At 41.4% G+C, this 23884-nt stretch overlaps 3 protein-coding genes across 3 annotated transcripts in view; all 3 read left to right on the top strand.

Moving 5' to 3' along the window:
* Nucleotides 1-9916, top strand: part of ercc5 (excision repair cross-complementation group 5) — a 17444-nt gene extending 7528 nt beyond the window's left edge. Inside the window, exons 9-15 of the mRNA XM_072657731.1 lie at nucleotides 506-768; nucleotides 1311-1430; nucleotides 3423-3636; nucleotides 3962-4106; nucleotides 5596-5821; nucleotides 6302-6385; nucleotides 7691-9916. Coding sequence (XP_072513832.1) covers nucleotides 506-768; nucleotides 1311-1430; nucleotides 3423-3636; nucleotides 3962-4106; nucleotides 5596-5821; nucleotides 6302-6385; nucleotides 7691-8239 — 1601 coding nt within the window. The 3' untranslated portion in view covers nucleotides 8240-9916. The remainder of the gene's footprint in view (nucleotides 1-505; nucleotides 769-1310; nucleotides 1431-3422; nucleotides 3637-3961; nucleotides 4107-5595; nucleotides 5822-6301; nucleotides 6386-7690) is intronic.
* A 1067-nt stretch (nucleotides 9917-10983) lies between these two features.
* On the top strand, nucleotides 10984-15239 carry mettl21e (methyltransferase like 21e). Its single transcript, XM_072657582.1, is given in 6 exon segments — nucleotides 10984-11065; nucleotides 11068-11126; nucleotides 11128-11182; nucleotides 12543-12700; nucleotides 14105-14222; nucleotides 14331-15239. Coding segments are annotated over 6 exon segments (891 nt in total). The 3' UTR covers nucleotides 14750-15239.
* Nucleotides 15240-19748: 4509 nt separating this feature from the next.
* Nucleotides 19749-23467, top strand: mettl21ca (methyltransferase 21C, AARS1 lysine a). The gene is made up of 7 exons (XM_072657992.1): nucleotides 19749-19860; nucleotides 19968-20095; nucleotides 20862-20979; nucleotides 21076-21885; nucleotides 22580-22731; nucleotides 22849-22972; nucleotides 23058-23467. The coding sequence occupies exons 1-7, from the start codon at nucleotides 19749-19751 to the stop codon at nucleotides 23465-23467; spliced, it is 1854 nt and encodes a 617-aa protein (XP_072514093.1).
* The last annotated feature ends 417 nt before the right edge of the window (nucleotides 23468-23884 follow it).

The following is a 23884-nucleotide window of genomic DNA, read 5'->3' on the forward strand; positions in this document are numbered from 1 at the left end:
TTATTGTCTGAACTAAAGGGTTTAAAAATATTTTAGCCTGCTTTTGTTGGTGTAACTGTCTCTACTGTCCTTACATTCAACTACAAGAGGGTTAGTGAGGGCAGGATGTTGGATAATCACCACCCCACCTCATCCACAACTCCCCAACTCATCCCAAAAGCTGTGTGGCTTTTTACCCTTCTAGCCCATGCTTGGCGTTAGGCCTGGTACCAATAGGTCCATGTCTATCTGTTCCAGAGAGTCCTATTCTGTTGGCAGTACTTTTCTATAGGGACTAGACAAGCTGTGTGTGCATTTGAACATCTGTGTCAGCAGTGTGTGCAACGCAAAGTAGCGGTATGCATTCATTAAGAGAAGTGTCCACAAACATTTCGACATTTAGTGTATTAATGAGTCAAATAAAATATTAAAGTCTAGATTCCTTTTTGTTTCTGTGGCTATTAATGGGGAGCGTCTGTTTGTATTCTGTTACTAAATTTCACACTGAAGTGTCTTTTTCTGACAGAGGATTTCATTGAGGTCTCAGAAAATGAGGAGGTGTCTGAACTCGATGACTCAGTAACCAAAACTGAAGAACAGTCCCCAAGTCAGGCTACGGAGCTAGATGTGAATAAGCAGGACGAGGAAGAGGGGACAAGGGACGAGGAGACCAAAGAGGAAGATTCAAGTGAGAGAAGTCTCCACCTTTCCATGGAGCAGCAAGGAACTGAGTTTTCACAAGAAGCCTCAACAGTCCCTGCTTCCAGTGAATGGGACAATATTGACACGGTACCTTTTATTGTTTCAGCAAAAGCATTATTGATGTCCAACTATGGGCAAAAGCATATGAACTGCATAGATAGCTGTTGTGGTTTCTATAGTGCAGAGAAAATCTGCTCCCCATCAGAGCAAAACAGCACACTATACCAATCAGAATCCCTGAGCAGTGACATTTGCGTTGGCCCATGTGACTGAAGTATGATGTGATGGCCTTCTGCAATCAAAAAGGCAAAGTTGCCCAAGTGCTGGTAGCATCCTAAGAAATTAGGGCATCATTCGTTCTCACTGTCATGCAAAAATCATTCCATTTTTGATATATTGTGAATCTGGCAGGTCTTCTTTACATTGTGTCAAAATGTAATTATAATTGAACCAATACTAATACTCCAAAATGGCTTGGAATGGAATCATTTTATGTTAACTTCCATTGAAAGGTAAGAAAGTTTTTTTGCATGACAGTGGCAACATATTTAATAAAATATATGATCTACCCTTAATTCAGTCAGATTACACAGCTACACAACTAACAAACTTATGTGTGTATCCTGCAGGAGGAGCTGGTGCAGCTGGAGAGGGATCTGCAGGCAGAGCAGAGCAGTCTACATGAGCAGCAGCAGCAACAACAGCGCAGTGCTGCTACAGTTACAGGACAGATGTGCCAGGAGAGCCAGGTGAGGGCAGTGAACACACTGGATTTGCGCAAATCTCACAAGATCAGGGTTACCTGTGGTGTTCTAATTCTGCATGGAAACACATCAGCCATGGCAAGGCAGTTAAAACAGTTTTCATGACAAAGCTGCTCATTTTGTAGTAATATAATTACAAATTAAGGCAGGCGTAGTTTAAACAACTTTCACACAAACACGTCACATTTAGACAAATCCATGTACTTTCAATGTAAACTTCATATGTACGTACAGTGCTGTGAAAGTCCTTAAACAGGCAGTTTTGCTCAAAAATCCTCCAATGTAGGCAAATTATTGACAATTATTGAAGAACAGTCAACAAAGAAGAGTGGGCCAGAATTCCTCCACAGTGATGGAAAAGACTGATCACAAGTTAGCACAAATGTATCATTGCACTTGTTGCTTTTGTGTAAAGCTGTATGCTTTGGCGAGGATTGTACAGAGCCTGAGAAGGATGGCCAGAAATAAAAATTGTTGGCTGTAACCAAAGCCGAAATTCGGCGCATGATGCATGGGGCAACAACCAGAACCTAGAACCATGTGCCAAGAGTGGCACAACCACTTATTAGGCTTATGGGGCAATTATCTTTTCACATGGGTGCTCTAGGTTTTGAATAATCATTGTTTTTAATAAATGAAATGCTAATTTAAAAGCTGCATGTGGGTTTACGCATGTTGTCGTTGTTTTATATTAAAATAAATTGGATGATTTGAAACTTTTGTGATTAAATGTGACGAAAAATCTAAGAATTCGAGAAGGGGCAAATACTTTTTCACAGCACTGTATGTCATGAGATTTGTTCATGTTGTTCTGGTTCATTCTCTCAGTGTGCCTTAATTAATTGCATGCCTTATTTGGTGTTTGATAGCTCTCAGTCAGGTTTATTTATTTTTCCTGGTGTTGATATTGATATCTAGCTCTAGTGTGTGCGTGGTTGCAAGTGGCTGGGTGATTGGGGGGGGTTAATGGCCGCAACAGGTGCTAATGTATTTCAAATATGCTCTAGCTGGCAGGGCGTGCGAACCTCTATCACAAAGAGTCTAAAAAGTCGTAATGTTGGCTTCCATTTTAACTCCTTGTGCCTGATAACAAGCTGCTGATGGAAACTCAAAGCCTTGTTTACTGCTTACTGCCTGATGTTGTACGCTGCCGACATTGACATAACAGCCTAAAGTTGAGAGATATGTTATAACGGACTGCTGTGAAATATAATAGCTAGGACCAAAGAAGACGAATCCTGGACTTTTTTTTTTAACCAAATGTTGTTTACTTGATTATTTAGTTGAAATAAAAGCTGTATGCTTTGGCAAGGATCGTGCAGAGCCTGAAAAAGATGTGGCAGTTATGCACTGGAATGAAAAGTGTTGGCTGTAACCAAAGCAGAAATTCACAACATAATGGGCCAACAACCAGAACCAAGAATCAAGGTTGAGAAGTGTCGTTCCTATTGTGGATTCATGTACATTGACCTTAACGCAGGCAAGTGAGGCCTACAGTTCTTTATGTGTTCATCTGGCTTCTTTTGTGACCTCCTGGATGTCGTCAGTGCGCCCTTGGTGAAATTTTGGCGGGCCATCCACTCCCAGGAGAGTCCCAGAGCCATCGCCATTCCAAAGTGTCTCCATTTGTGGATAATGGCTCTCACTGTGGTTTGCTGGAGTCCCAGACCCTTAGCAATTGCCTTGTAACCCTTTCCAGACAGGTTCTATTACCTTGTTTACTGCTTACCGCCTGATATTGCACATTGCCTTTACAGCCAAGTCAACAGACTGCTATGAAATATAATAGCCAGAATCAAATTTTTTGGACCATGTGGTGTATACTTGATTATTAACTTAGATGGTCATGCACTGAAATGTTTGGCTGTAACCAATGCCGAAATTCGGCACATGATGAGCCGACAACCACAACAAAGAATCAAATGGCAGAACTGTTGTTGTTGTATTTGTATTGTAACCTTTTTTTTCTTTCTGTAGGAGCTGCTGCGGTTGTTTGGTGTGCCCTTTCTGGTAGCACCTATGGAAGCTGAAGCTCAGTGTGCAGCGCTGGACCGAACTGACCAGACATATGGCACCATCACTGACGACAGTGACGTCTGGCTGTTTGGAGGACGCCACGTCTTTAAAAACTTCTTCAGCAACAACAAATATGTGGAGCACTACCAGTACGTGGACATTCAGAACCAGCTAGGTGAGGATGAACTATTGGACTAATGAACTTGAGCCACTGTGTGAACGAACACAACTGCTTCATTCTGTAGTGTCCATTCATCAGTGTCCTGCCTGAAAAATACCAGTTCTCACATAATGCTGCTTTAAGTACTACACTTGCCAAAGCTGATTGGTTTGGCTTATTTTTGGAGGTATCAAGTCAGAAATCACAAAAGCCATTGTGATTGTGATTAGTTAGCACCTGGACACAGTTTGAGGAAAGTGTGCGATGCATGGTCTGTATTCTCTTAAAGTCACTGGATTGTGGAATGTATATTTTTATGTATACCATCATCCCTCTGTAGGACTAGACAGGACCAAGATGATCAACCTGGCATATCTGCTGGGCAGTGATTACACTGAGGGCATCCCCGGAGTTGGATATGTAACCGGCATGGAGATACTCAATGAGTTCCCTGGACCTGGAATGGAACCCCTCACTCAATTCAGGTAGGGCACTTTGTTGCTGCTCCTGATCTCTGTTTGAGGCCTAGAGCAGTTTGGCTGTTTCACAGATAATTGAGATTAAGATGGGTTGATTGTTAGACTGGCTACATTCATTTTCAATATGCGTAACACATCTGCATAAGATCATCGGTATGTCGTGTGGAGTGAGAGGAATCACCTGATTCTCAATGTGGCCAAGACCAAGGAAATGGTGGTGGACTTCAGGAGGAAGAGGACCACGACCGGTCCCATTACCATCACGGGTCAGGATGTGGAGCGGGTAGACACCTATAAATACCTGGGTGTCCTCCTGGACAGCAAACTGGACTGGAAGGCCAACACAGAGGCTGTGTACAGGAAGGGGATGAGCAGACTCTACTTTCTGAGGAAGCTCAGGTCCTTTAATGTGTGCAGCAATATGCTGGAGACCTTCTACCAGTCTGTTGTTGCTAGTGCTGTCTTTTTTGCTGCAATCTGCTGGGGAGGCAGCATCAGGAGTGGAGATGCCAGAAAGCTCAACAAACTGATCAGGGAAGCTGGATCAGTCCTGGGCTGCTCTCTGGAAGGCTTTGAGGTGGTTGTAGAAAGGAGGACTCTGAGCAAACTCACTGCCATTCTGGAGAACACTTCCCACCCCCTCCATGATCTACTGGTCAAGCAGCGGAGCACTTTCAGTAACAGGCTCCTTCAGCTCCGCAGCAGTAAGGAACGGTACAGGAGATCGTTTCTCCCAACAGCGATCTCGCTGTACAACGCCTCGTCACTGTGCCGGGACATTATTGTGCACTGAGTGTACTAATAGAACAGTCCCGCTGTTTCTCAATCGGACACTATTCTGTTCATCAGTATGTACTGCCACACAGCTCTGTCATCTGCACTGCCACTTTAAAACTCTATACTGTAATGTAATGATACCCCAGGATGCCTTACATCACTACATTATATTAATGTAGTTACTGTTACTGCACTGTTACATTACACATAATTCATTCTGTATATTACATTATATTAATGTAATTATTACTGCACTACAATCACTTTTACACTTTTATGCTTTTATGCCTCTATCATGCTGCTCTCTTGTTTGATTTTGCTGCTGTAAAAACTGACTTTCCCTGTGGGATAAATAAAGTGATCTATCTATCTATCTATCTATCTATAACTGAAGATCTATAAGTTGACTATAAGTTATGCTTAAAAGACATTGTCTGTAGATTTATATTGTTTATAATACTTCTAATATTGAGTAAAACATCTGTTGATTAGTTTATAAATAGATGAACCAAACTTTTAAATGGTAATCTATATCAGTGCTTCTCAGTTCTGGTCCTGGAGGCACCCTGCCCTGCACATTTTAGTGCTGAGTGCAGGGTGCCTCGAGAACCAGGGTTGACAAACCCTGGTGTATGTATATAATATACTAACGTGGACTGGAATAATTATGCTGGTATTGTGTAGTAGCAATAACACTCTTCTCTTCTGGCCGCCACAGCAAGTGGTGGACTGAGGCTCAAGAGAAGAAGAAGCTGGTCTCTAATCCTAAGGACACCAAAGTCAAGAAGAAGCTGAGAAACCTGAAGCTGCATGCTGGGTTCCCTAACCCTGCTGTCTCCCATGCTTATCTACAACCTGCTGTCGACCAGTCGGAGGGCTCCTTCAGCTGGGGCCGTCTGCAGCTAGATCTAATCAAAGAATATCCTTCAAATATGGCCTTGCTGGTACATGTGGCAATGACGTGGCAGTAATTCCATGTTTTCCTCAAACTGTCATGATTCTCATTGATTTATGTAAATTTATGTACACGTTTTTGGACACCTCTTCTTCCTATAGTGATTTCAGATGGATTAAGGCAACCACTACTGAAACAGTGCTGCTAATAGAGCATGATGCTCTGGAGCAGCCTCACATGAGCCTAAGGTCACCATGCCCATGCACCCCACCTTTGGGTTGAGGTGGAGTGTTGTTTGTCATCCAGAACCAAACATCCAACCGTTGTACCTGACCTCAGTAATGTTCCTGTGGCAGAAACCAATCAAAGCCTCACAGCAATATTCACTAAGCTAATGGAAAGCATTCCACCAGAGTGGAAACAGTTACATCAGCAGAAAGGGGACATTTTGGAAACTTTCGGCCATATAGTATAGTATATATTAAGCTGTGTGTCGAGTGAGAAAGTGTCTTTCTTAACTAGCCCTAAGTTTTGTTATAGCCGTTTTGGTTGGAGCAGTAAGAAGACAGAAGAGACGCTGCAACCAGTCCTCAAACAACTCAACACTCAGCAGGTATAACAGCTCATCATACTGCATAGACCAGTGTTTGTCAACCCTGGTCCTGGAGGCACACTGCCCTACACACATTAGTGGACTCACATCGTTGCAGCTCTGTAAGAACTTGTTCATTAACTGATTCGTTGGGGAAGGGAAAGTAGTGAATGAGGCAGGGTGCCTCCAGGACCAGGGTTGATAAACACTGGCATAGACACTTATGATGCTTTTCCGACTCTTAATACAGTTTTAGCAGCAAAATCCTGAACAGTTGGTTCTTCTCTACACTTGCTCATGATGTGCACCTCTGATGTGTTAAAGTGGGAGTGAGAACTTCACTCAGCCATTCACTCACAACAGCAAGTGTTAAAATTATGCAAAGTAAAAAATCAAGTCAGTTTATGTTGACTTTAAATTCACTGTACTTGTTGCATACTGGTGCATGCATACATACATTTAACCACAGCCATTTTATTCCAAAATATATCTTTTAGGACTTTTTCAAAGGTGCTCCATGGTAATTGTAAATGCCTTACAATATATACGGTAATGGGCAAAAGTTTAAGTTTATTTCAAAAATATTTTAAAAACTATTTAATTAAGCAGTATGATGAAGTAGTAATTTTGTGTGTCAGTGTGTCCCCATTAAGCATTTTCAAACATTGGGTGATAATGGTATGGTTTGCTCCGAGGCTTTCCCAGCAGAGAGACACCCATATTGACAAGTTGAGAGATACAGAAGCATGTGCACACAGGCAGTAGAGTACTAGTACATGATTTTACACAAATGTGACCCAGCTCTCCGCAGTTTACATGAACAGGGGCACCTTATTCAGGGGGAATGCATAAAAAATATATTAATTGAGTGCTTTGGCTGAATTGTTAAGTTGTGGGACTCACATTCATGGTAGTGTTTCTGCTCATAGTAAGCATTGACCTGCCAGCTTCCCCAGTGTTACGTAGTGCAGTTAGCAGCATGCCAAGCTTAGAGTAGAAGGTTAAAAGATTTCATAATGCTTCAAGGAGACCCAGTATTATCTGTAGTATCATCTAATAGCACTAGTTTGGCTAATCAGTGCTTCATTAAGGTAAAGCAATTGTTCTGCTGGTGGATTTGAACAAATCTATGTAATGGCTGGGAAGACATTCCCATATATGACTTTGGTTATATCATCTAGTCCTACTCGCTATCAATAAAGGCAAAAAAAGGCCGATCTTGATTCAGCACTTAAAATAATAATCCTTCTCCTAACCCTATACAGCCATTTTATCTCAGCAGGTGGTAACACGCTTTTGTTCTGTTGTTTTTGTTTTTGTGTACAGACACAGTTGCGCATCGACTCCTTCTTCCGTCTGGAGCAGCAGGAGAAGCAGGCCATCCGCAGCCAGCGCCTGCGCAGAGCCGTCACCTGCATGAAGAGGAAAGAGCGTGAAGGAGTGGATGATGAAGAGGGAAGCGACGAAGATGAAGAAGAAATGTCTCCAGTTAAGAAGGGCAAGAAGGGAAAAGCCAAAGAGGGGGAAACAGACGTTGTGCCTGCAGCATCATTCGGAGGAGGTTTCATCGGTTCAGATATCTGCGGCAACAGTCTGGAGGAGCAGATTGGAGAGGAGGAGTGGCCTGCAAATGTGGGCGGGCTTAAGGAGGAAAAACAGCCTATGGCATCAAAGAGCAAGCCCTCGAAGGCGGAGTCAAGCAGCAGCAGCTCCAGTTCGGAGGATGAACGCGAGAACAGCTATGGAGCTGCAATGATCACTGCGCGGTCTGTATTTGAGGGACAGACAAGAGGGAGAGGCAGAAGAGGCGGGAGAGCTGGGAGAGGCGGGAGAGCTGGGAGAGGTGGACGGGGAAAGACCAAGAAAACATTTTAAAGAGGAACAAAAAAAATATTTATTTCTAGGAGGCCAAGAAGAGCAACAGACCATGATGTAAAATGAAAAGTAGCTGAGTAAACTGACAAAAAAATCTATTGTACATAAACTTTCTCTTTGCACCTATACCCCAAATGACTCGGCCATGCATCTTGGCCATGAATGTCATGGCGATATTAAACTTATAGTGATTTCCTTGAACTGTAGTCTTTCTGGGGCAGAATGACTGTACAGCATACATCTTTAGTAGGGGGGAAAAACAAATGTTAAATTTGATGTTTTTGGTTTTCTGAAATTACTAGGATAGGATTGCAGCTAGAGGATCAAACCTTTTTATACATACACCTACTTAGATTATTAATTTAGTGGTGCTAAAAATTATATTGTCTGAATTTGCCAATGCCTCTTTACTTCCTGTTAGTGATCATGATTGGCCACAGCTAATAGCCTCAGCGGTAGGGTTTGTTTGGCAGCCCTCATACACTAATGTTGAGATGCAATGGGAAAGGAGCTTGGTGCAGCTCTGAGAAGGATGGTCGCAGTTTTTCACAAGTCAGGAATATCCATTTCTAAGCCATTTCTAAACAACTGCAGATTTCAAGAGCATCCGTTAAAACAATTGTGCATAAGAAAACATTATTGGGACTTTGCCAAGGTCTGGAAGAAGTCCCAAACTGTCACCCTCAGCTGAGAGGAAATTGGTTCAGGTGGTCAGAAACAACCCAAGAACCACCAAGGCAGTATCTACACTATCTACAGCCAAACAACTTAAATGGCAACTATCCTGTAGGGATTATTCTGTAGGGATGTTTGATGGTCAGAATGAAACAGAGATTTGAGATGTTTGGCCCCAGTGGGGAGTAAAGGTGAGGTTAAAAAAAACAAAAAAAACATTCAGCCCCACTGTACCAACTGTTAGGTATGGAAGCGGTGGACACCCCAAACACACATCAAAAGTGGTTGTGGAATAGATAAAGCGAGCCAACATTAAGGCTCTACCAAAGTCCTGAGCTCAATTGTTTGGGAAATATGTTGATTTGCAGCAGGCAGGTGTGCCAGGAAACAGGTTTAATATGAACTCTACCAATTTTACCAGGATGAGTGGCCAAACTGCTTGTTGATGTGGACCAAATGTGATATTTGACCAATTATTAGGCAGGCTTTATGTATATTTGTGACCCAATGTGTATAATTAAAACTAACTGTATGTTGTGCCTCAGAACCCAAAACTATGCACTCATTCTGCCACAGTTTAAAGAAGTCACTGAAAGCCCAACATTGGCATGACATTCATGTCCATCGTACGTAAATGTAAACTTCTGACCACAACTGTAGCTCATACTGCTGTTTTTAGCTATGCCTCATACTTGAGTCCATTCTTTCAGAGAGCAGTATGTCTCTCAGTGTCAGAAACCACATAATGTGAGATTACTTACCAACTTAAACAACACAGTTTGAGGAAAGTGCGTAATGATATAGCTGTGTGGTTTGTATGATGCAACATGTCTCAGGGAAGCAGCTACATTTGGGGTAATAAGAAAATTGTGTACATTTTCTCTTGACATAAAGTATAACTGAAATTTTGTGGAAAACGATGAATTGTGGTGTAAGTTTTGTTTCCATCATTTAAATTGTATATTTTCCTACATTGTTGTATATATAAAAAGTCTAAAGTCATGTCATAGTCAGTCATTCTCTTGGTTAAAAGGGCTTTTTTTTTTTTTTTAGGATTCCAGTACTGAAAGCAATTAAACACACGTATGTTAGCTTTTACTGTTGTGGCTCATCAGTGTTTCTTGTGCCACATGAAAGTCGCAATCAGGTTGTTGCTATGACTGGAAGATCAAGCATTGAGAATGTGATTCGTCCTGCTGAGTTCATCATTGCGAATCTTTAGCAACAGTTTGATGGTTAATCACAGATGGTTTTATACTGAGTAAATAACACTGATTTTCTGAGATAGTGGCACCTGATGGGGTGAGGTGGGGATATTAGGCAGCAAGTGAACAGTCAGTTCTTGGAGTTAACATGTTGGAAGCAGGAACAATTGGCAAGTGTATTGTGGCTGTCATGCCTCAAAAACCTCATATATCCAAATGACAGCTTTACAAGAGGTGGAAAAACTTAACGTTCAATGGAAGTCAGTGTAGATTGACTTTTTGCAGGATTTCAGTTGGTGCATCATGGTATTTTGACACAATGTAAAGAACAACTGCCAGACAACTGCAAACTATGTCAAAAAAGTAAGATTTTGACATCTGAGCGAGTTTGGCCAGGGCCAAACTGTGATGGCTAGATGACCCAAGAGGTCCAAGCATCTCCAAAACAGCATATGCAGTGGTCCAAAGAAGGACAACTGGTGAAGTATGTGATTCAAGTTACAGAACACTTAAAGGATCTGCTGTGAATGTTTTGGCGCTGGTGACCACAGGACACCTTCAGAGGTCTTGTGGAGTCCATTCCTCAGTCTCTGAAGGAAGCCAGTTTACACAGGCTTAATCTACAAGCCAGGCCACTCCTCCACTGTCTGACCCCACTGTCACTTCAGAGAGGTCTATTAAAAACCTGCGCAGAGCAGGACCATCTAAGGCTAGAAAGCCCTATCCACTCCCAGATTTAATATGGCCTGTATTTCAGTCAGGGAGCTATTGTTTTCTTAACCTAATCTAGGGTCAGTTTCCAAGGTTTCTATTTACGGAAATCAATCAACATTGCAGATGTCTCTCTGTGTGTGTGTGTATGAGATGCTTGACATAGCATAGCTTCTATTTCTGGCCTTCAGTATGTAGTGGGGCCTCCTTTCTCTGGCAGCCCCTAGTCATATGAAACTCCACCTAGTTGTCTGGATGAAGAGAGTGGACACTCCTTTTTGAACCCCGATCTCAAAACATAGTTTGCGTCAAGCCATGGAACAGGAACCGGCAGAGGAGGCTGAAGCTCAGGGTGGGTGATAATGGATCCATTTCTTTCTTTGTCTCTCTTCTGACTGACTGAAGAGGCTTAATACTCAGGGCTCTGTGTGTGTGTGTTGTATTATGCTGTATTTGATCTACATATACTCCTATATTTCACCAAAACAGCACTATTATAACACTGACTGTTGGTGGGAGCCTCACAAAAGCAAGTGTCAATGACAGAGAACCGTACATTAAAGCTCTAACATCTGCCACCCCGTTGAAATGGGTGAAGCTCTAATATCAGTACTTGTATGACAGAGTCTCCATGTTACCGCTTATGTAATACTGCCACTGTCCATTGTCTGAAAAAGCTCTGGCCGTCACTGTTATTAATAGAGCATAGCAGTGAGCAGTGAGTGACCTGAGGTATTCAGGTATTCATCAGTAAACTTGTTTGTTTATTTGTTTGTTTTTTTATTTAATGTCTTCACTCACCATTTTCTGAAATCAGCATTATTTCTTTTTTTTACTCATAGAAAACCCCAGAGTTCCTTAAATGGTCATGAATGTGACATGACTACAGAGGTCTATGGGTGGCCTAAGGTGCTACAGTGTGAATAGAAGAGAGCAGCATAATAAAGGCACTTAAGGCACTTAATGGGGCAGATTTATTTAGGTCCATAAGTGTTTGGACAGGTATTTTGAGGCTGTTAACACAATGTTTTTGTTAAACCACTTGAATTAAAGCTAAAAGTCTATCCTGCTGAGACCTCCAGCTACAGAACAGCTTTTGCTGGTAGCTGGTGTCAAATGATCTAAGCTGGTCTGTAATGGTCAAGGTGGCTACACCCAGGCAAACACATATCCCACCAGCTGGTTAACCAGCTTTTGACCAGTATAGTTCATGTTGTTGCATTTGATTGTGGTCATGCCTGTCAACCAGCATGGTCACTCTTGGTCATAGTGGTTGTCTAGTTTGGTCAAAATTGTATCACTGTCCAAATACTTATGGACCTGACTGAAATTCATGTTTCATGAAATCCAAATGACTGTTCATGATACTACATTTCAATATAGACTGGGAATCAGTAGTAGTACATTTTTAAAAGGCTGCAAATTAAAATAAATAAGGAAATATTGGTTTGATGGGCTGTAAACATGGAGTATATTATCACTGTCCTAACAAAGCATTGTATCTCTATTTTGAGCATTTTTCACATTTTGACAATTTGGTACTGGTTCTTGTTCTTTACATCAGATTTGATGATAAATGGAACAATAGAAATGCTCAAAAATGACTAAAAGAATAACACTTTTTTATATAGTGTTCATACGGTGGTATGAACCAAGACCTTTTGAGGAAGCCTGTTTAACTTTTGTGATATTATTTTTGCCACTTGCTACAGAAGTTGCTCCAGACGCTGAGCTGGCTGCAGCCATCATGAAGAGGCATTTCTGTCCATCCCTGATCAAGACAGAGGCATGGGAGGGATACACCTTTGCTGACCTGGAGATTAAAATCAAAGAGTCAACCGACTGCTATGGGGCTGTTCTGTGGCCTTCAGTAAGCCTGGCTTCCATTCTTATTCAGACATTTTTGTGTTGCAAGATATTTATTTTAAAAATATTTAATTGTATAACCAGCCAACATGCTCAGGTGGGGCTTACATGGGTGGAAAGTGGGCTAGGTGGGTTCCAGATGGGCATGGTCTGTGTATGGGTTTGTACATAAGTTTTTACTGGGACCTGGTTGGGCTTCCCAAATGGGCCCCATCATTATAATTCCCCCACCTTAATCTCACATGGGTCCTACCTAGGTCCCACATGCAGTGTACAACCCAGATGGGGCCCATGTATAACCCGTCCTGGTCCCATCACTGACCCTGGTGGGCCTCTACATGTAGGGCCAACTTGAACCTCAAGGACAAAACTTTCTGGTTCCCAGTTGAGCTAACCATAAAGGTCTTGCCACACAACCTCAATAGAGTTGGATTCAGAACTTAAGTTTGGTTCCTTTTGAGCAATTTAGAAATGGACTTCCTTTTGTGCCTACCTTGGATCATTGTCTTGTTGCCTAACCCTGCAGAGCTTGAGCTTTGGATGACAGACTAACTAACTTACTTTTGTAATATTTGGGAGCCTTAAAAACAAGAAAAGAACAGCAAAGAAACTTGCATTCAATTTTCATCTCATTAAAGCTAGATATTACAGATATATTACAAATGTCATCATCATAAACAAACGCTCTGATACTCCTAAAGTAAAGCAGAAGATGGACTGTAGGATGTTTTACAGTTTTAACAAGTCCAGATTAACCCATTTCTGCTGACCGGCCTGGGTACTTTTGAAGATAGAAAAACCAACACACCCCCTCACATATGAAAGGAAGCGAAAGTAAAAAGTAAATAATCAGATGCAAATGAGAATTTCAATGATTTGAAATGCCTTCAAAATGATGCTTAAATTGAACTCTGCTCTGACGTCACCAGTCAATGACCGATCATGGCAAATCACCCCAGTGTCTGTAGGCATAACGCTGTGATATATGAGTATTACTACTGGTGCTTGTGACAGTCTACATGCTTGTGTGTGTGTGTGTGTGTGTATATATATATATAGTGATTGGTGTGGCGCAACAGATAACACCACTACCTGCCAGTGAGACTGTGGTTCGATTCCTGGTCTGAGTCCTTGGGCAAGACTCTTAACACTGCATTGACCCTCCTCTGTAATACAAGTAACCTTGTAAGTTGCTCTGGATAAGAGCGTCAGCTAAATGCCATTAATGTAAATAAATAGATATTGATCATATAAAGTTTTTACCAAGTATAGTTGACAAAAATGGTTCCATCCAGGTTCTGCCACTATAGTGGCATAGTGGCCACCAAAAGTGGTTCCAAATTCATTTTGGTTCATTCACAGTCTAATTATCCTAATATTTATTCATTCTCTCTCCATTTTCAACAAGGCCATGGTTATGTGTCATTTCCTTGACATTCATCGTGAGCAGTACAACCTTGTGGATAAGAACGTCATCGAGATCGGTGCTGGAACAGGCCTTGTGACTATAGTATGCAGCCTTCTGGGTGAGAATGATCGCATCTTGATATGCTTGATCATACCTGCTCTGACTTCTTACTGCATTAATGCCATGGGTCATATCTGTGAATCAATGTGCAGGGTATCACCTACAGGTGCGAAGGTGACGTCCACAGACCTGCCCGACGTTCTAGGTAACCTGCGGCACAACATCAGTCGGAACACCAGGGGGCGCTGTCGTCATGAACCCTGGGTGACGGAGCTCAGCTGGGGGCAGCAGCTGGAGGAGCGCTTCCCTCGCACCTCCTGCCACTACGACTACATCATGGCAGCTGATGTCGTGTACGCTCATCCCTACCTCAGTGAACTGATGGAGACGTTTGAACACCTGTGCTCTGAGGACACTGTGATCCTGTGGGCGATGAGGTTCCGGCTGGACCCCGAGAACAGCTTTGTGGACAGATTTCAGACCCGCTTCGACTTGGAGGAGCTCTATGACCTGCCCAGCCTGCGTATTAAGTTGTACAGAGCACAAAAGAAACGCTCACAAAGTCAGTCTGGGGCTGCGGCATAGAACTGGGGATGGAAACCATCCTGAATTTATTGTGGGTGTTTGCCCATGTAGGAATACTGTCTCCAAGGGGAAGGAAAACACAGTTAGAAAAGAAGCAGATGGATGTAGTTTTATAATGTTTACTTAAAAATAATCAGTCATTTTCCAGTCTATATATGGAAACAGGCAGTTTTCTGAGATGTAACAAAACCTACATGTTCACAAATAGCTGCCTATGTTGCCTTCTGCAGTTTAGCCCCACCCATTCATGCTAAAGGTATACAGTGTGTTTCAGCCTGGACTGCTTTTTAAACAAGGCACTATACAGGCCATAATATAGGGTAATTCATCACTCAGCATTTCACCTTTACTGCCTTCAAATTCCATCAAGATTGAGACCCCAAACAGGCACGGCAGATTGTATGTGGCTAAATATGTGACCCCAGAAAGACATTTGATCTAAGGTTTTTAAGATAATCAGGAAAATATTAGGAGTTATGTGAAGCTGAATGTGGAAAATGAACTAAATGATGTTAGCTTTCATTCTATTTAATTTTGTACTGTCTGGACATGAGGCTATGTAGTGCTTTGTGTACTGAATGTGATGCTGTTCAGGGGGCAGCGGCCTTACAGGTGCATTAGTCAAGATTCAAGAAATAGCAGTACCATCTTTGTAGAGTTTATCAGTCACTACCTGTGTTTATTTATTTATTTTTTTTAAAAAAAGTCATATTCTCTTATTCTTAACCATACTATTTTCCTCATGTAGGCCAGTTGCCTCATGTAAGTTGCATTTTAATTGTTCATGTTTTTTTTATTTGTACCATAAAATGCACATCAAGCACTAATCACGGGTTTTTGGATCACTGATGGTGTCATTTCCAATATTCTTCACAAAGACTATTCCAGATAGCTGTATTTACCTCTGTCTTTCAACTTGCGAAGCTTTCGGTTATTCTGCATCACATAAGAAGATTAAAGATATTGGCCAGAGGTAAGCCTTGTATCTCATATGCCATTATTATTAATATTATTATACACGATTACTGGAATTATTGAGACTCACAAAGCAGGAGGATGATGTAAGAAGATAAGAAGTTTTCCTCAGTTTATTCTGTAATTAAGAAATGGCAATTAACAGCAATGTTGAGGTGCACTGTTCTAATGTGCAGCAACAGCTGCGTCAATCTGACCTTTATGGAAAAGAGTCACCAGAAGAAAAACATACCTTTGTCTTTGCCAGAAAATCCTATATCTGCAGTTTTCAAAGGTGTTTCAGAGTTTTTGGAGCATCAGACTATTTTGTGAGCTAATGATGATAATTTTACTTGCTGCAAAAAGCTGAGATATGTTGGGGGGGAGCCAGATTTCAGCAGAATTACAATGTGGGACTGTGGGTGGAAGGATAAGATAAGATAAGATAATCCTTTATTAGTCCCACAGTGGGTAAATTTACAGTGTCACAGCAGCTGTAGCAAGGGATAGCAAGATACGTAATGTTGCTAAATTACCAATATGTATATACACACTATAAATAATAAAAGTAAAAATAACAATATTATTTACAGTTGTGGAGAAAAGAATTCCAAGCACTTTAGGAGGTCTGAGGGCAGATGAATGTGTGGTAAGCAGTTCAGGTAGCTTGTTTTAAGAAAATGGTCAATTCTGGCAGTTATGTCAGACAGTCATCAAGGCCAGAGGAGAGCATATACAATATTAATAGACACTCTTGGTTTTCTGGGGTTTTCTTTTACCCCAATTAATTTGTTGGTGTGTATTTTTGATCATTAAAAAACAGCTGAGCGACTGTCAGTGTACATATGATAATAGTAATAGTTCAGCTGGCCTAAGCTGGTCATCCAGGCAAAAACATACCCTACCCTGGTAAGCAAGCTGGTTAGCATAGCTGTTCACCAGCATTGCACATGTTTTCATTTGAGTGTGATGGTTTACCTGGTCTATCCACATGAGCAGGCTGGGCTTTTCAGCAAGGAGGTTCAGTGCGGTGTCGCATGCTAAGGCAATGATGGCTGTATTGACTTACATTCAGGTATAAAACTCGCTCAGGCACTAAGGTTTATTTTAAAGTGCTAGATTTCTGTTCAGGCTGTAATTCAAACCATGGTTGGTTTGTAGCCAAACTAGGTTAAAAACACTTGCTGGCGTATTGCTTGCCAGACTAAATGGATGCATTCAGAGAGATCCTTGTGATTTAGAGAGGAGGACATGTGATATCCACATCATGAGATTCATTAAGGCAACTGAATCCTGCTGGTTGCATTCCACTGCACTGCACGCATACATGCAGACATAAGCATGCTCGGCTGCATTTACAGTACACACAGGCTGTGTAACGCAGGAATTCTTACCAGTCTCCTTGAACTATTAGTTATTGGATGCTAATCCCCATCCAAAATCATTCAAATCAGTGTTTATGAAAAAAAAACACAGACAGAATGTTGTTCTTGCCAAAACCAAGTGCCAGGAAAGAGACATGCAAGGCCAGAAATGATGTCATCGGGCTACCATACCGCCCACCCTATATTTGCTGGCCATTTAAAAGGCCTGCCAGCTCTGTGGGGTGTGTTTACCATGAGGGAAACAGCAGATGATGCAGAGGGAATTTAGAGCAGGGAGTGAATTAGGAGGCTTGCCAGGGGTCAGGGTTACCCAAGATTTTCAAATGGCCCAAGGGGATGCAAAGCCTGTCATGGATTGGATTTCCCTTCTGCAGAAACCATTAAAATTATAACAATTGCGCACGGCGTGAAGTCATATTAGCAGGCAAGTATATGATTTACTTCTGCAGCACATTTCAAACAGCTGGAATTACTCTGGATAAGAGGACAACAATTCAATAATAAAACAAATAAACAAACAACATTAAAACCACTAAAGAACAAGTGAGGAAGATAAACAACAGGCCAGGTTAAAGTTAGAACGGGAATACAACACAGAATACTCAAGTGACATCAGCTACTCTTGACAGCTGATGGCAAAAGATAAATATGAGCTCAATCACCATTTCACTTATTCTTCAAATGGGAAATCAGAAAAGCAGTTTTTTGTACAGCTTTTTTTTATATTTTTAAAAATTTGTATTAAAAAAATAATATTTTCTTCCACAATTTGCAGAAAATGTAGTTTTAAAAAATTGTTCTTGGCCTATTTTCATTTAGTAATTATTTAGTATATATTTTTGTATTCATTTATTTTTTATATAAGTATTTTATTATTTATATTATTCAATATTATTATTAATAATATTATTATATTGAAACTTTTGCATGCAACTTTATGTGTGCCAGGTGCCACTTCATATTTGTCCAACTCTCCAACAGATCTGTTCATTAGTCTATTTAAAGAGTGGTAATAATCTTTTGATTTTGAGTTAACTGTGTATGAACTACCATGGCTCTTTCCAGGGGAGCTGTAATGAGGGGGGCAGTAAGGATTATTCTAAGAGCCTGTGACTGACAGGGGCTCTAATACAAATGTATGAATTGAGTATTTTGGCAGAATTGTTAGAATTGCGGGGCCCAAAATCCCTGGCAGTGTCCCTAGCTCTGTCAGTCAGTGAATCCAGAATGATTTGGAACGCAAGTCGAATTGTTTCGTTCTAATGCACAAAGCAGGAGACTCCTTTTTGCATATTGCCGCTATCCAATGAAAAAAATCTCAAAAATGGTGACTTTACAGGAGAAGGCAAAACTGTTCTGAACTCTGAATGACCGTTTCTTAGGTAATTAGGACATTTCTGTTGGTCTATTCATCCAAAAAGACCTACACAGTGATCAGATACAGGGTTTAACCACAAAAAAAACAAAAAACAGACAAAATGGAGATATAAGTTTTTCATTGAACAGCATTAGCATTGCTAAAAAAACCAACAAGAAGTGTTCCAACAGATCTGATGTGATCTAAATCACATCACAGCACAATTCATGCCGCAAATCTTTCCCATCTATCACTTTGATTTATTGCCATCCTGCCTGAGCCTCGATAATGTTGATCATGATCGTTGTTGGAGTGCCAACAGAATCATGACACACTTTCCTCAAATAGAAGGCCCCTCCTGTCCATCCGCATCTCTCCACTCTCACTTTCTCTCCATTTGTGTGGATGCCTACGTGCATGCCTGTTTCATGTATCCACTTCTAAATATAAGCCGGGCCCGTGTGATGCTGGGAGTGTCTTGCATGATGCTGTTCCTCTATAACCTTGCCTGGGAGAAGCCTGACGATGTACTTGGGGCACCGTTACCTGAATACTTCTGGAGAACCACCAAGCCAAGGTGTGTACGTTGCTTCTATTTGCAGCTGTGGCATGGGCTATGCTTCCTGTGGGGATGGATAGGATTGTCAGTATGGTCAAAATCAGCAAGGCAGTGTTCTTGAGGCATTGGAGTGGTTTTTGATGAGTCTTTTGAGGTTAGATTTTAAAACCTTCATCATAAGCTTTGGGACTTGTTTACCCACATCTTTCCTTATATTTGTTCTTGAGATGCAGAATTGTTACAGCTATTATAATAATGGATCCCAATGGATCCCCAAGAAATTTCTTCTTAAGAATGGTTGGGAAATAAGGCCCAATGATTTCAAGTCAAAATCACTTAGAGCTATGAATATTTAGGATGCATTTACTAATTATTCAGATACATGTTTTTTGCATGCACAATGAATGACTTTCAGTCTAAATATTAAGATAAGACAGATAAGATAGAATGTCCACAAGACACTCAGATGCAAAAACTTTACCAATATATACACAATATAAATAATAGAAGTAAAAAGCAATAATAATATGTACAGATTATTTACAGGTAATTACATGACTCTTAATTGCACATGTGAGGGGGGGGCAGTTTTGCCTAAAAAAAATTAGAATATTTTTGGAAATTACTACTAGAATGACCTGAAGTCCCGTTACACACCATTGTTCAATCATTATGACATGAAGAGCCAAGTTTAGTTTCTTGATAGACTGTCCTAATAAACTCCATCAGTGTGAAGATATTTATATGGAGAGCGTGTGCGAAGACGAGTACTCTGAGAAGGCAGAGCGTTCCACTGCAAAAGAGGAAAGCATGGAAACAGAGGATGAAAAAGAAGAGGACAATCAAAAGCATGAAGGTTGGTGTGTTTGGAGCTCTTCTGGTCAGTGGAAGAATGGCTGGTGGAAGAACTTGTATCCATATCCTTCTGAACATACATGTTTTATTTTTCTCCTAATGTTTTAGAGATGCGTCAGCAAGCCTGGCAACCAAGTTTCTTCATAAGAGTTGACAAGGAGATTCACTACTATGCTGGTCATGAAATCAGTATTTGGCAGTCTCTTGACTCCTATGGCGCCACCATATGGCCAGCGGTGAGGATTCCCACTCAATGTTATGTAAAATATGGAGTTAAACACTTACATTGAATAGCTTAGGCTTTGATGAACGTCAGTGCATACTTAGATGGTTAAGCTGTGAAGATAAATTATGAATTATGAATTATGTTAAGTTATTGTTAAGTTATTGTTAAGTTATGTTAAGTATTAAGTTTGAAGCTGGACACCTTTGATCTACAAAGCTTTTTAAATTCATTAAGGGTGGAAATATATATGCTTGGAGATGTAGGGGACATCAAATCACTCAGCTTTGTTCTACGCATGATCCTATTTTGCTAGTTCGGCTTATGATGATTTGGGAGAAGACTGTGGACTCTGGGGGGGGGGGGGGGGGGTGGAACTCAGAGGATTTTGGGCTAGAGTTCAGGTGGCTTTTGCTTTGTGGTGGGAAGCCAGACCCCTGCCCCCCTCTCTGAAAAGTGGAGCCAGAAATGATAAATTACAGAGTTAAAAGGAAGGTGACAGGATGGTGGCGGATTGCGAAGACTTTGGCATATACACATAAACAAGGTAGAGAAGGAATTTATAGGATGTTCGATTTGGGAGGAGGGGCTTTTGGCTTGTTTCTCCTCCTCCTATAGTTATTTCATAGCCTCACTTAATACCTGATAAGAAACATACCACAGTGCTATCTCACTATCCCACTAGAGACCTAACATAGAGCAGATGAACAGAACTGACAGACATTTGGCCACCAGCCAGAAATACTTCATCATTATAATTCTTTTCAAACAACCCTTAGGCACTGGCTCTCTGTCAATATCTGGACACGAACCGAGGCACAGTTAATCTGCTGGACAAGGCGGTGTTAGAAATTGGAGCAGGTACTGGCCTAGTGTCCATTGTGGCCAGCCTGTTGGGTGAGTGATGTCACTTCCATTCTCATTCATTATCAGTGTAATCAAGCGGTTCTTGTTTACTAGTGCAATGATGATACATTTATGGGCTCTCCACAGGTGCTTGGGTAACAGCTAGTGACCTTCCCGAAGTCCTAGGGAACCTGAGAAGCAATTTGGCCAGAAACACAAGGGGTCGCTGCAGATACACACCCCAAGTTGCAGAGCTCACCTGGGGCTACGGACTGACACAAACCTTTCCCCGTTCGGTTTATCGGTATGACTACGTTTTGGCTGCTGACGTGGTCTACCACCATGACTACTTGGCAGAACTGTTAGCTACCATGTGCCATTTCTGCCAACCAGGCACGACCCTAATCTGGTCCAATAAGATCCGCTTCACATCAGATCTGGAATTTTTTGAGAAGTTTAAGAAGGCCTTCAATACCACATTGCTTGCAGACCTGGGGGAGGTGAAAATTTACTCAGCCACCACAAGAGAGGCTGAAGAGACAAGGAACCTCTTGGTAAAGGAAGTAGAAGATGCTAAACAGGGAGTGGATGGGGAGAATGAGGAGGAAGAGGATGAAGAAGATGAGAGAAATACCAAAGAGTTTAACCGTAGGGAGGTTTGCGACGGAAAGGCACAGGATCAAAACCCTGCTGAGACTAAATCAAAGAGCAGTGTATGTTTAGAGGAGTGCAATGAGGAGGCCAATGAAGACTCGTATGAAGAACAGGAATTAGATATGGATGCATCTGCTGAAGAAAATCTAATGACTGGGAAAAACAAAAATGACCCAGGGCAAATGATACAGAGTAACAGTGAAACTCAAAGGACAGGAGGTACTGATAAGAACTGTCAAGTTGAATCAAAGGAAAGTGAAGATGAGGAGTCTTCTCTTCAGTCAGAAATGGAGGAGAAGTCTGGTTAGTACAGTACAGTAGTTAGTGAGTACTTTACCTTTATTAAAAATAGTCATAACTGCTTTTTTTTAGGTTTTGCTACAAGGTTTTTATAAGGTAGTATAATAGTAATGCATCTTGATGCAGCAAAGCATCCCCAAAACATCACACTACCACCACCATGCTTCACAGTTGGTATTAGATCCTTACTTTGACAAACAGGGTTGTCATCTAAATGTTTCTTACTGATCTTGGAACAACAATTCATAACTATTCATATCGTAATGGTTTCTCTGATGGTTGAGTTAAGATGCCTGCAATTCTTTAGGCGTTGTTCATGGGTTCTTTGTCACAGCCTGGGTGATTTTATGTCTTGCGCTTGGAGATCATTTGAGAGGATGTCTACTCCTGGGAAGTTTGACTAACCAATCACACTGGTTACTGGTCATTGATCCTAATTACTCTTCAATGTGGTTGCTTGATCTAGGGGGTGGGAGGAAACCCCTTTTCCTACCAGATAATTGCATAATTGATACCTTGCACACCAAAGCCATGAGAGAAGTACCAAATGATTGTGTAATTTTTCCTACTACTACCTATATACAACTACAACCTCCCTATAAAATCTAATATCTATGATTAAATATAAAAAGTATAAAAATAACATTATGATGGGACAAAATGAACAGCATTATATAAATATCTTTCACCTTCTTAGCTGATGCAGAAAAAGATGGCCAGTTGGCTTATCGGAAGGCTTGGGAACCCAGCCTGTACTTCATGCCTGGTAAAGAGATTCACTACTTCTTGGGTCACAAAATCAGTATAGAGGAATCCATCGATTCTTATGGTGCCGTTATATGGCCAGCGGTGAGTTTTGAATGAGAAAGGTAACCATTTATTGAACTACTATTTAACTTAAAGGTTGCCATGGTAACCTTAGTGATGTTGACGAGTATTAATTCTGTCTTCAAAAAATATCTTTAGGCAGTGGCTCTTTGCAAATTCCTGGACACACCAGAAGGTCAACAGCAAATTAATCTACTAGATAAGTCAGTGCTGGAGATCGGAGCAGGCACTGGTCTGCTGTCAATTGCAGCCACATTGCTTGGTAGGTCAAACTACTGTATGTCTGGGTAGTTATTGGAACATTCTGTGTAGTGTTAATTCTAATCAGTTGTGCAATTTGCCTCTAGGTGCCAAATTAACGGCCACAGATCTGCCCGAAATCCTGAGTAATCTGAGATTCAACCTGAATCGGAACACAAGGCAGCACCGGAGACATGAACCTCGAGTGATGGAACTGTCCTGGGGTCACAAGTTAGAAGAAACCTTTCCACATTCCATTTATCACTATGACTACGTATTGGCAGCGGATGTGGTCTACCATCACGGCTTCTTGGCTGAACTTCTGGACACTATGCATCATTTCTGTCAGCCTGGCACAACTCTTATCTGGGCTAATAAGATACGCTACTCATCTGATTTGGTCTTCGTCGAGAACTTTGAGAAAACATTCCATGTTACGTTGATAGCAGAGCTGGGGGAGGTCAAGATATACAAGGCCACACATAAATCTGCAGAGGACAGTAATGTCTTAAAGTAAAAGGATGAGGGAGAGGACAGGCCGGGGAAAGCTCGGGAGAACTTTCAGAAAGACGTGATGATGGATGGAGGAAGCGGAAGACCATCACGGTGAACCTCAAGACTGTAGTGGACCTGCAGCAGTCCCTGTAATACAGCATAATCTGTGTTAGTGTTTGCACTTTCTGAGTTCGAAAGCGAATCAATTTCCTATTAAAAACAAATGGGGGTGGTTTTCCTAATGGCAGTTTGTCTTAATGCACCAGAGAGACCAGAGACCAGACCGTCAAAGCAACCATCAAAGAATGTAGAAATGGGGAAGACCAGTTTGTGGAATCTGATGAAGAAGTCAAGAAACGCACGTTTCTCCTGATGAGGAGCTTTCAGAAGAGGAGAACCTTGATTATCATATATGGACAGACAATGATATATTAGATGA

The sequence above is a fragment of the Salminus brasiliensis genome, chromosome 15, assembly GCF_030463535.1.
Source record: "Salminus brasiliensis chromosome 15, fSalBra1.hap2, whole genome shotgun sequence".
Lineage (NCBI taxonomy): Eukaryota > Metazoa > Chordata > Actinopteri > Characiformes > Bryconidae > Salminus > Salminus brasiliensis.

Excerpts from the sequence above, each read along its gene's own strand:
- mettl21ca (XM_072657992.1), top strand. The coding sequence starts at position 19,749 with ATGGAGAGCGTGTGCGAAGACGAGTACTCTGAGAAGGCAGAGCGTTCC. Across the intron at positions 20,096-20,861 it reads GCGCCACCATATGGCCAGCG|GCACTGGCTCTCTGTCAATA; the intron begins GTGAGGATTCCC and ends AACAACCCTTAG. Across the intron at positions 21,886-22,579 it reads AGAAATGGAGGAGAAGTCTG|CTGATGCAGAAAAAGATGGC; the intron begins GTTAGTACAGTA and ends TCACCTTCTTAG.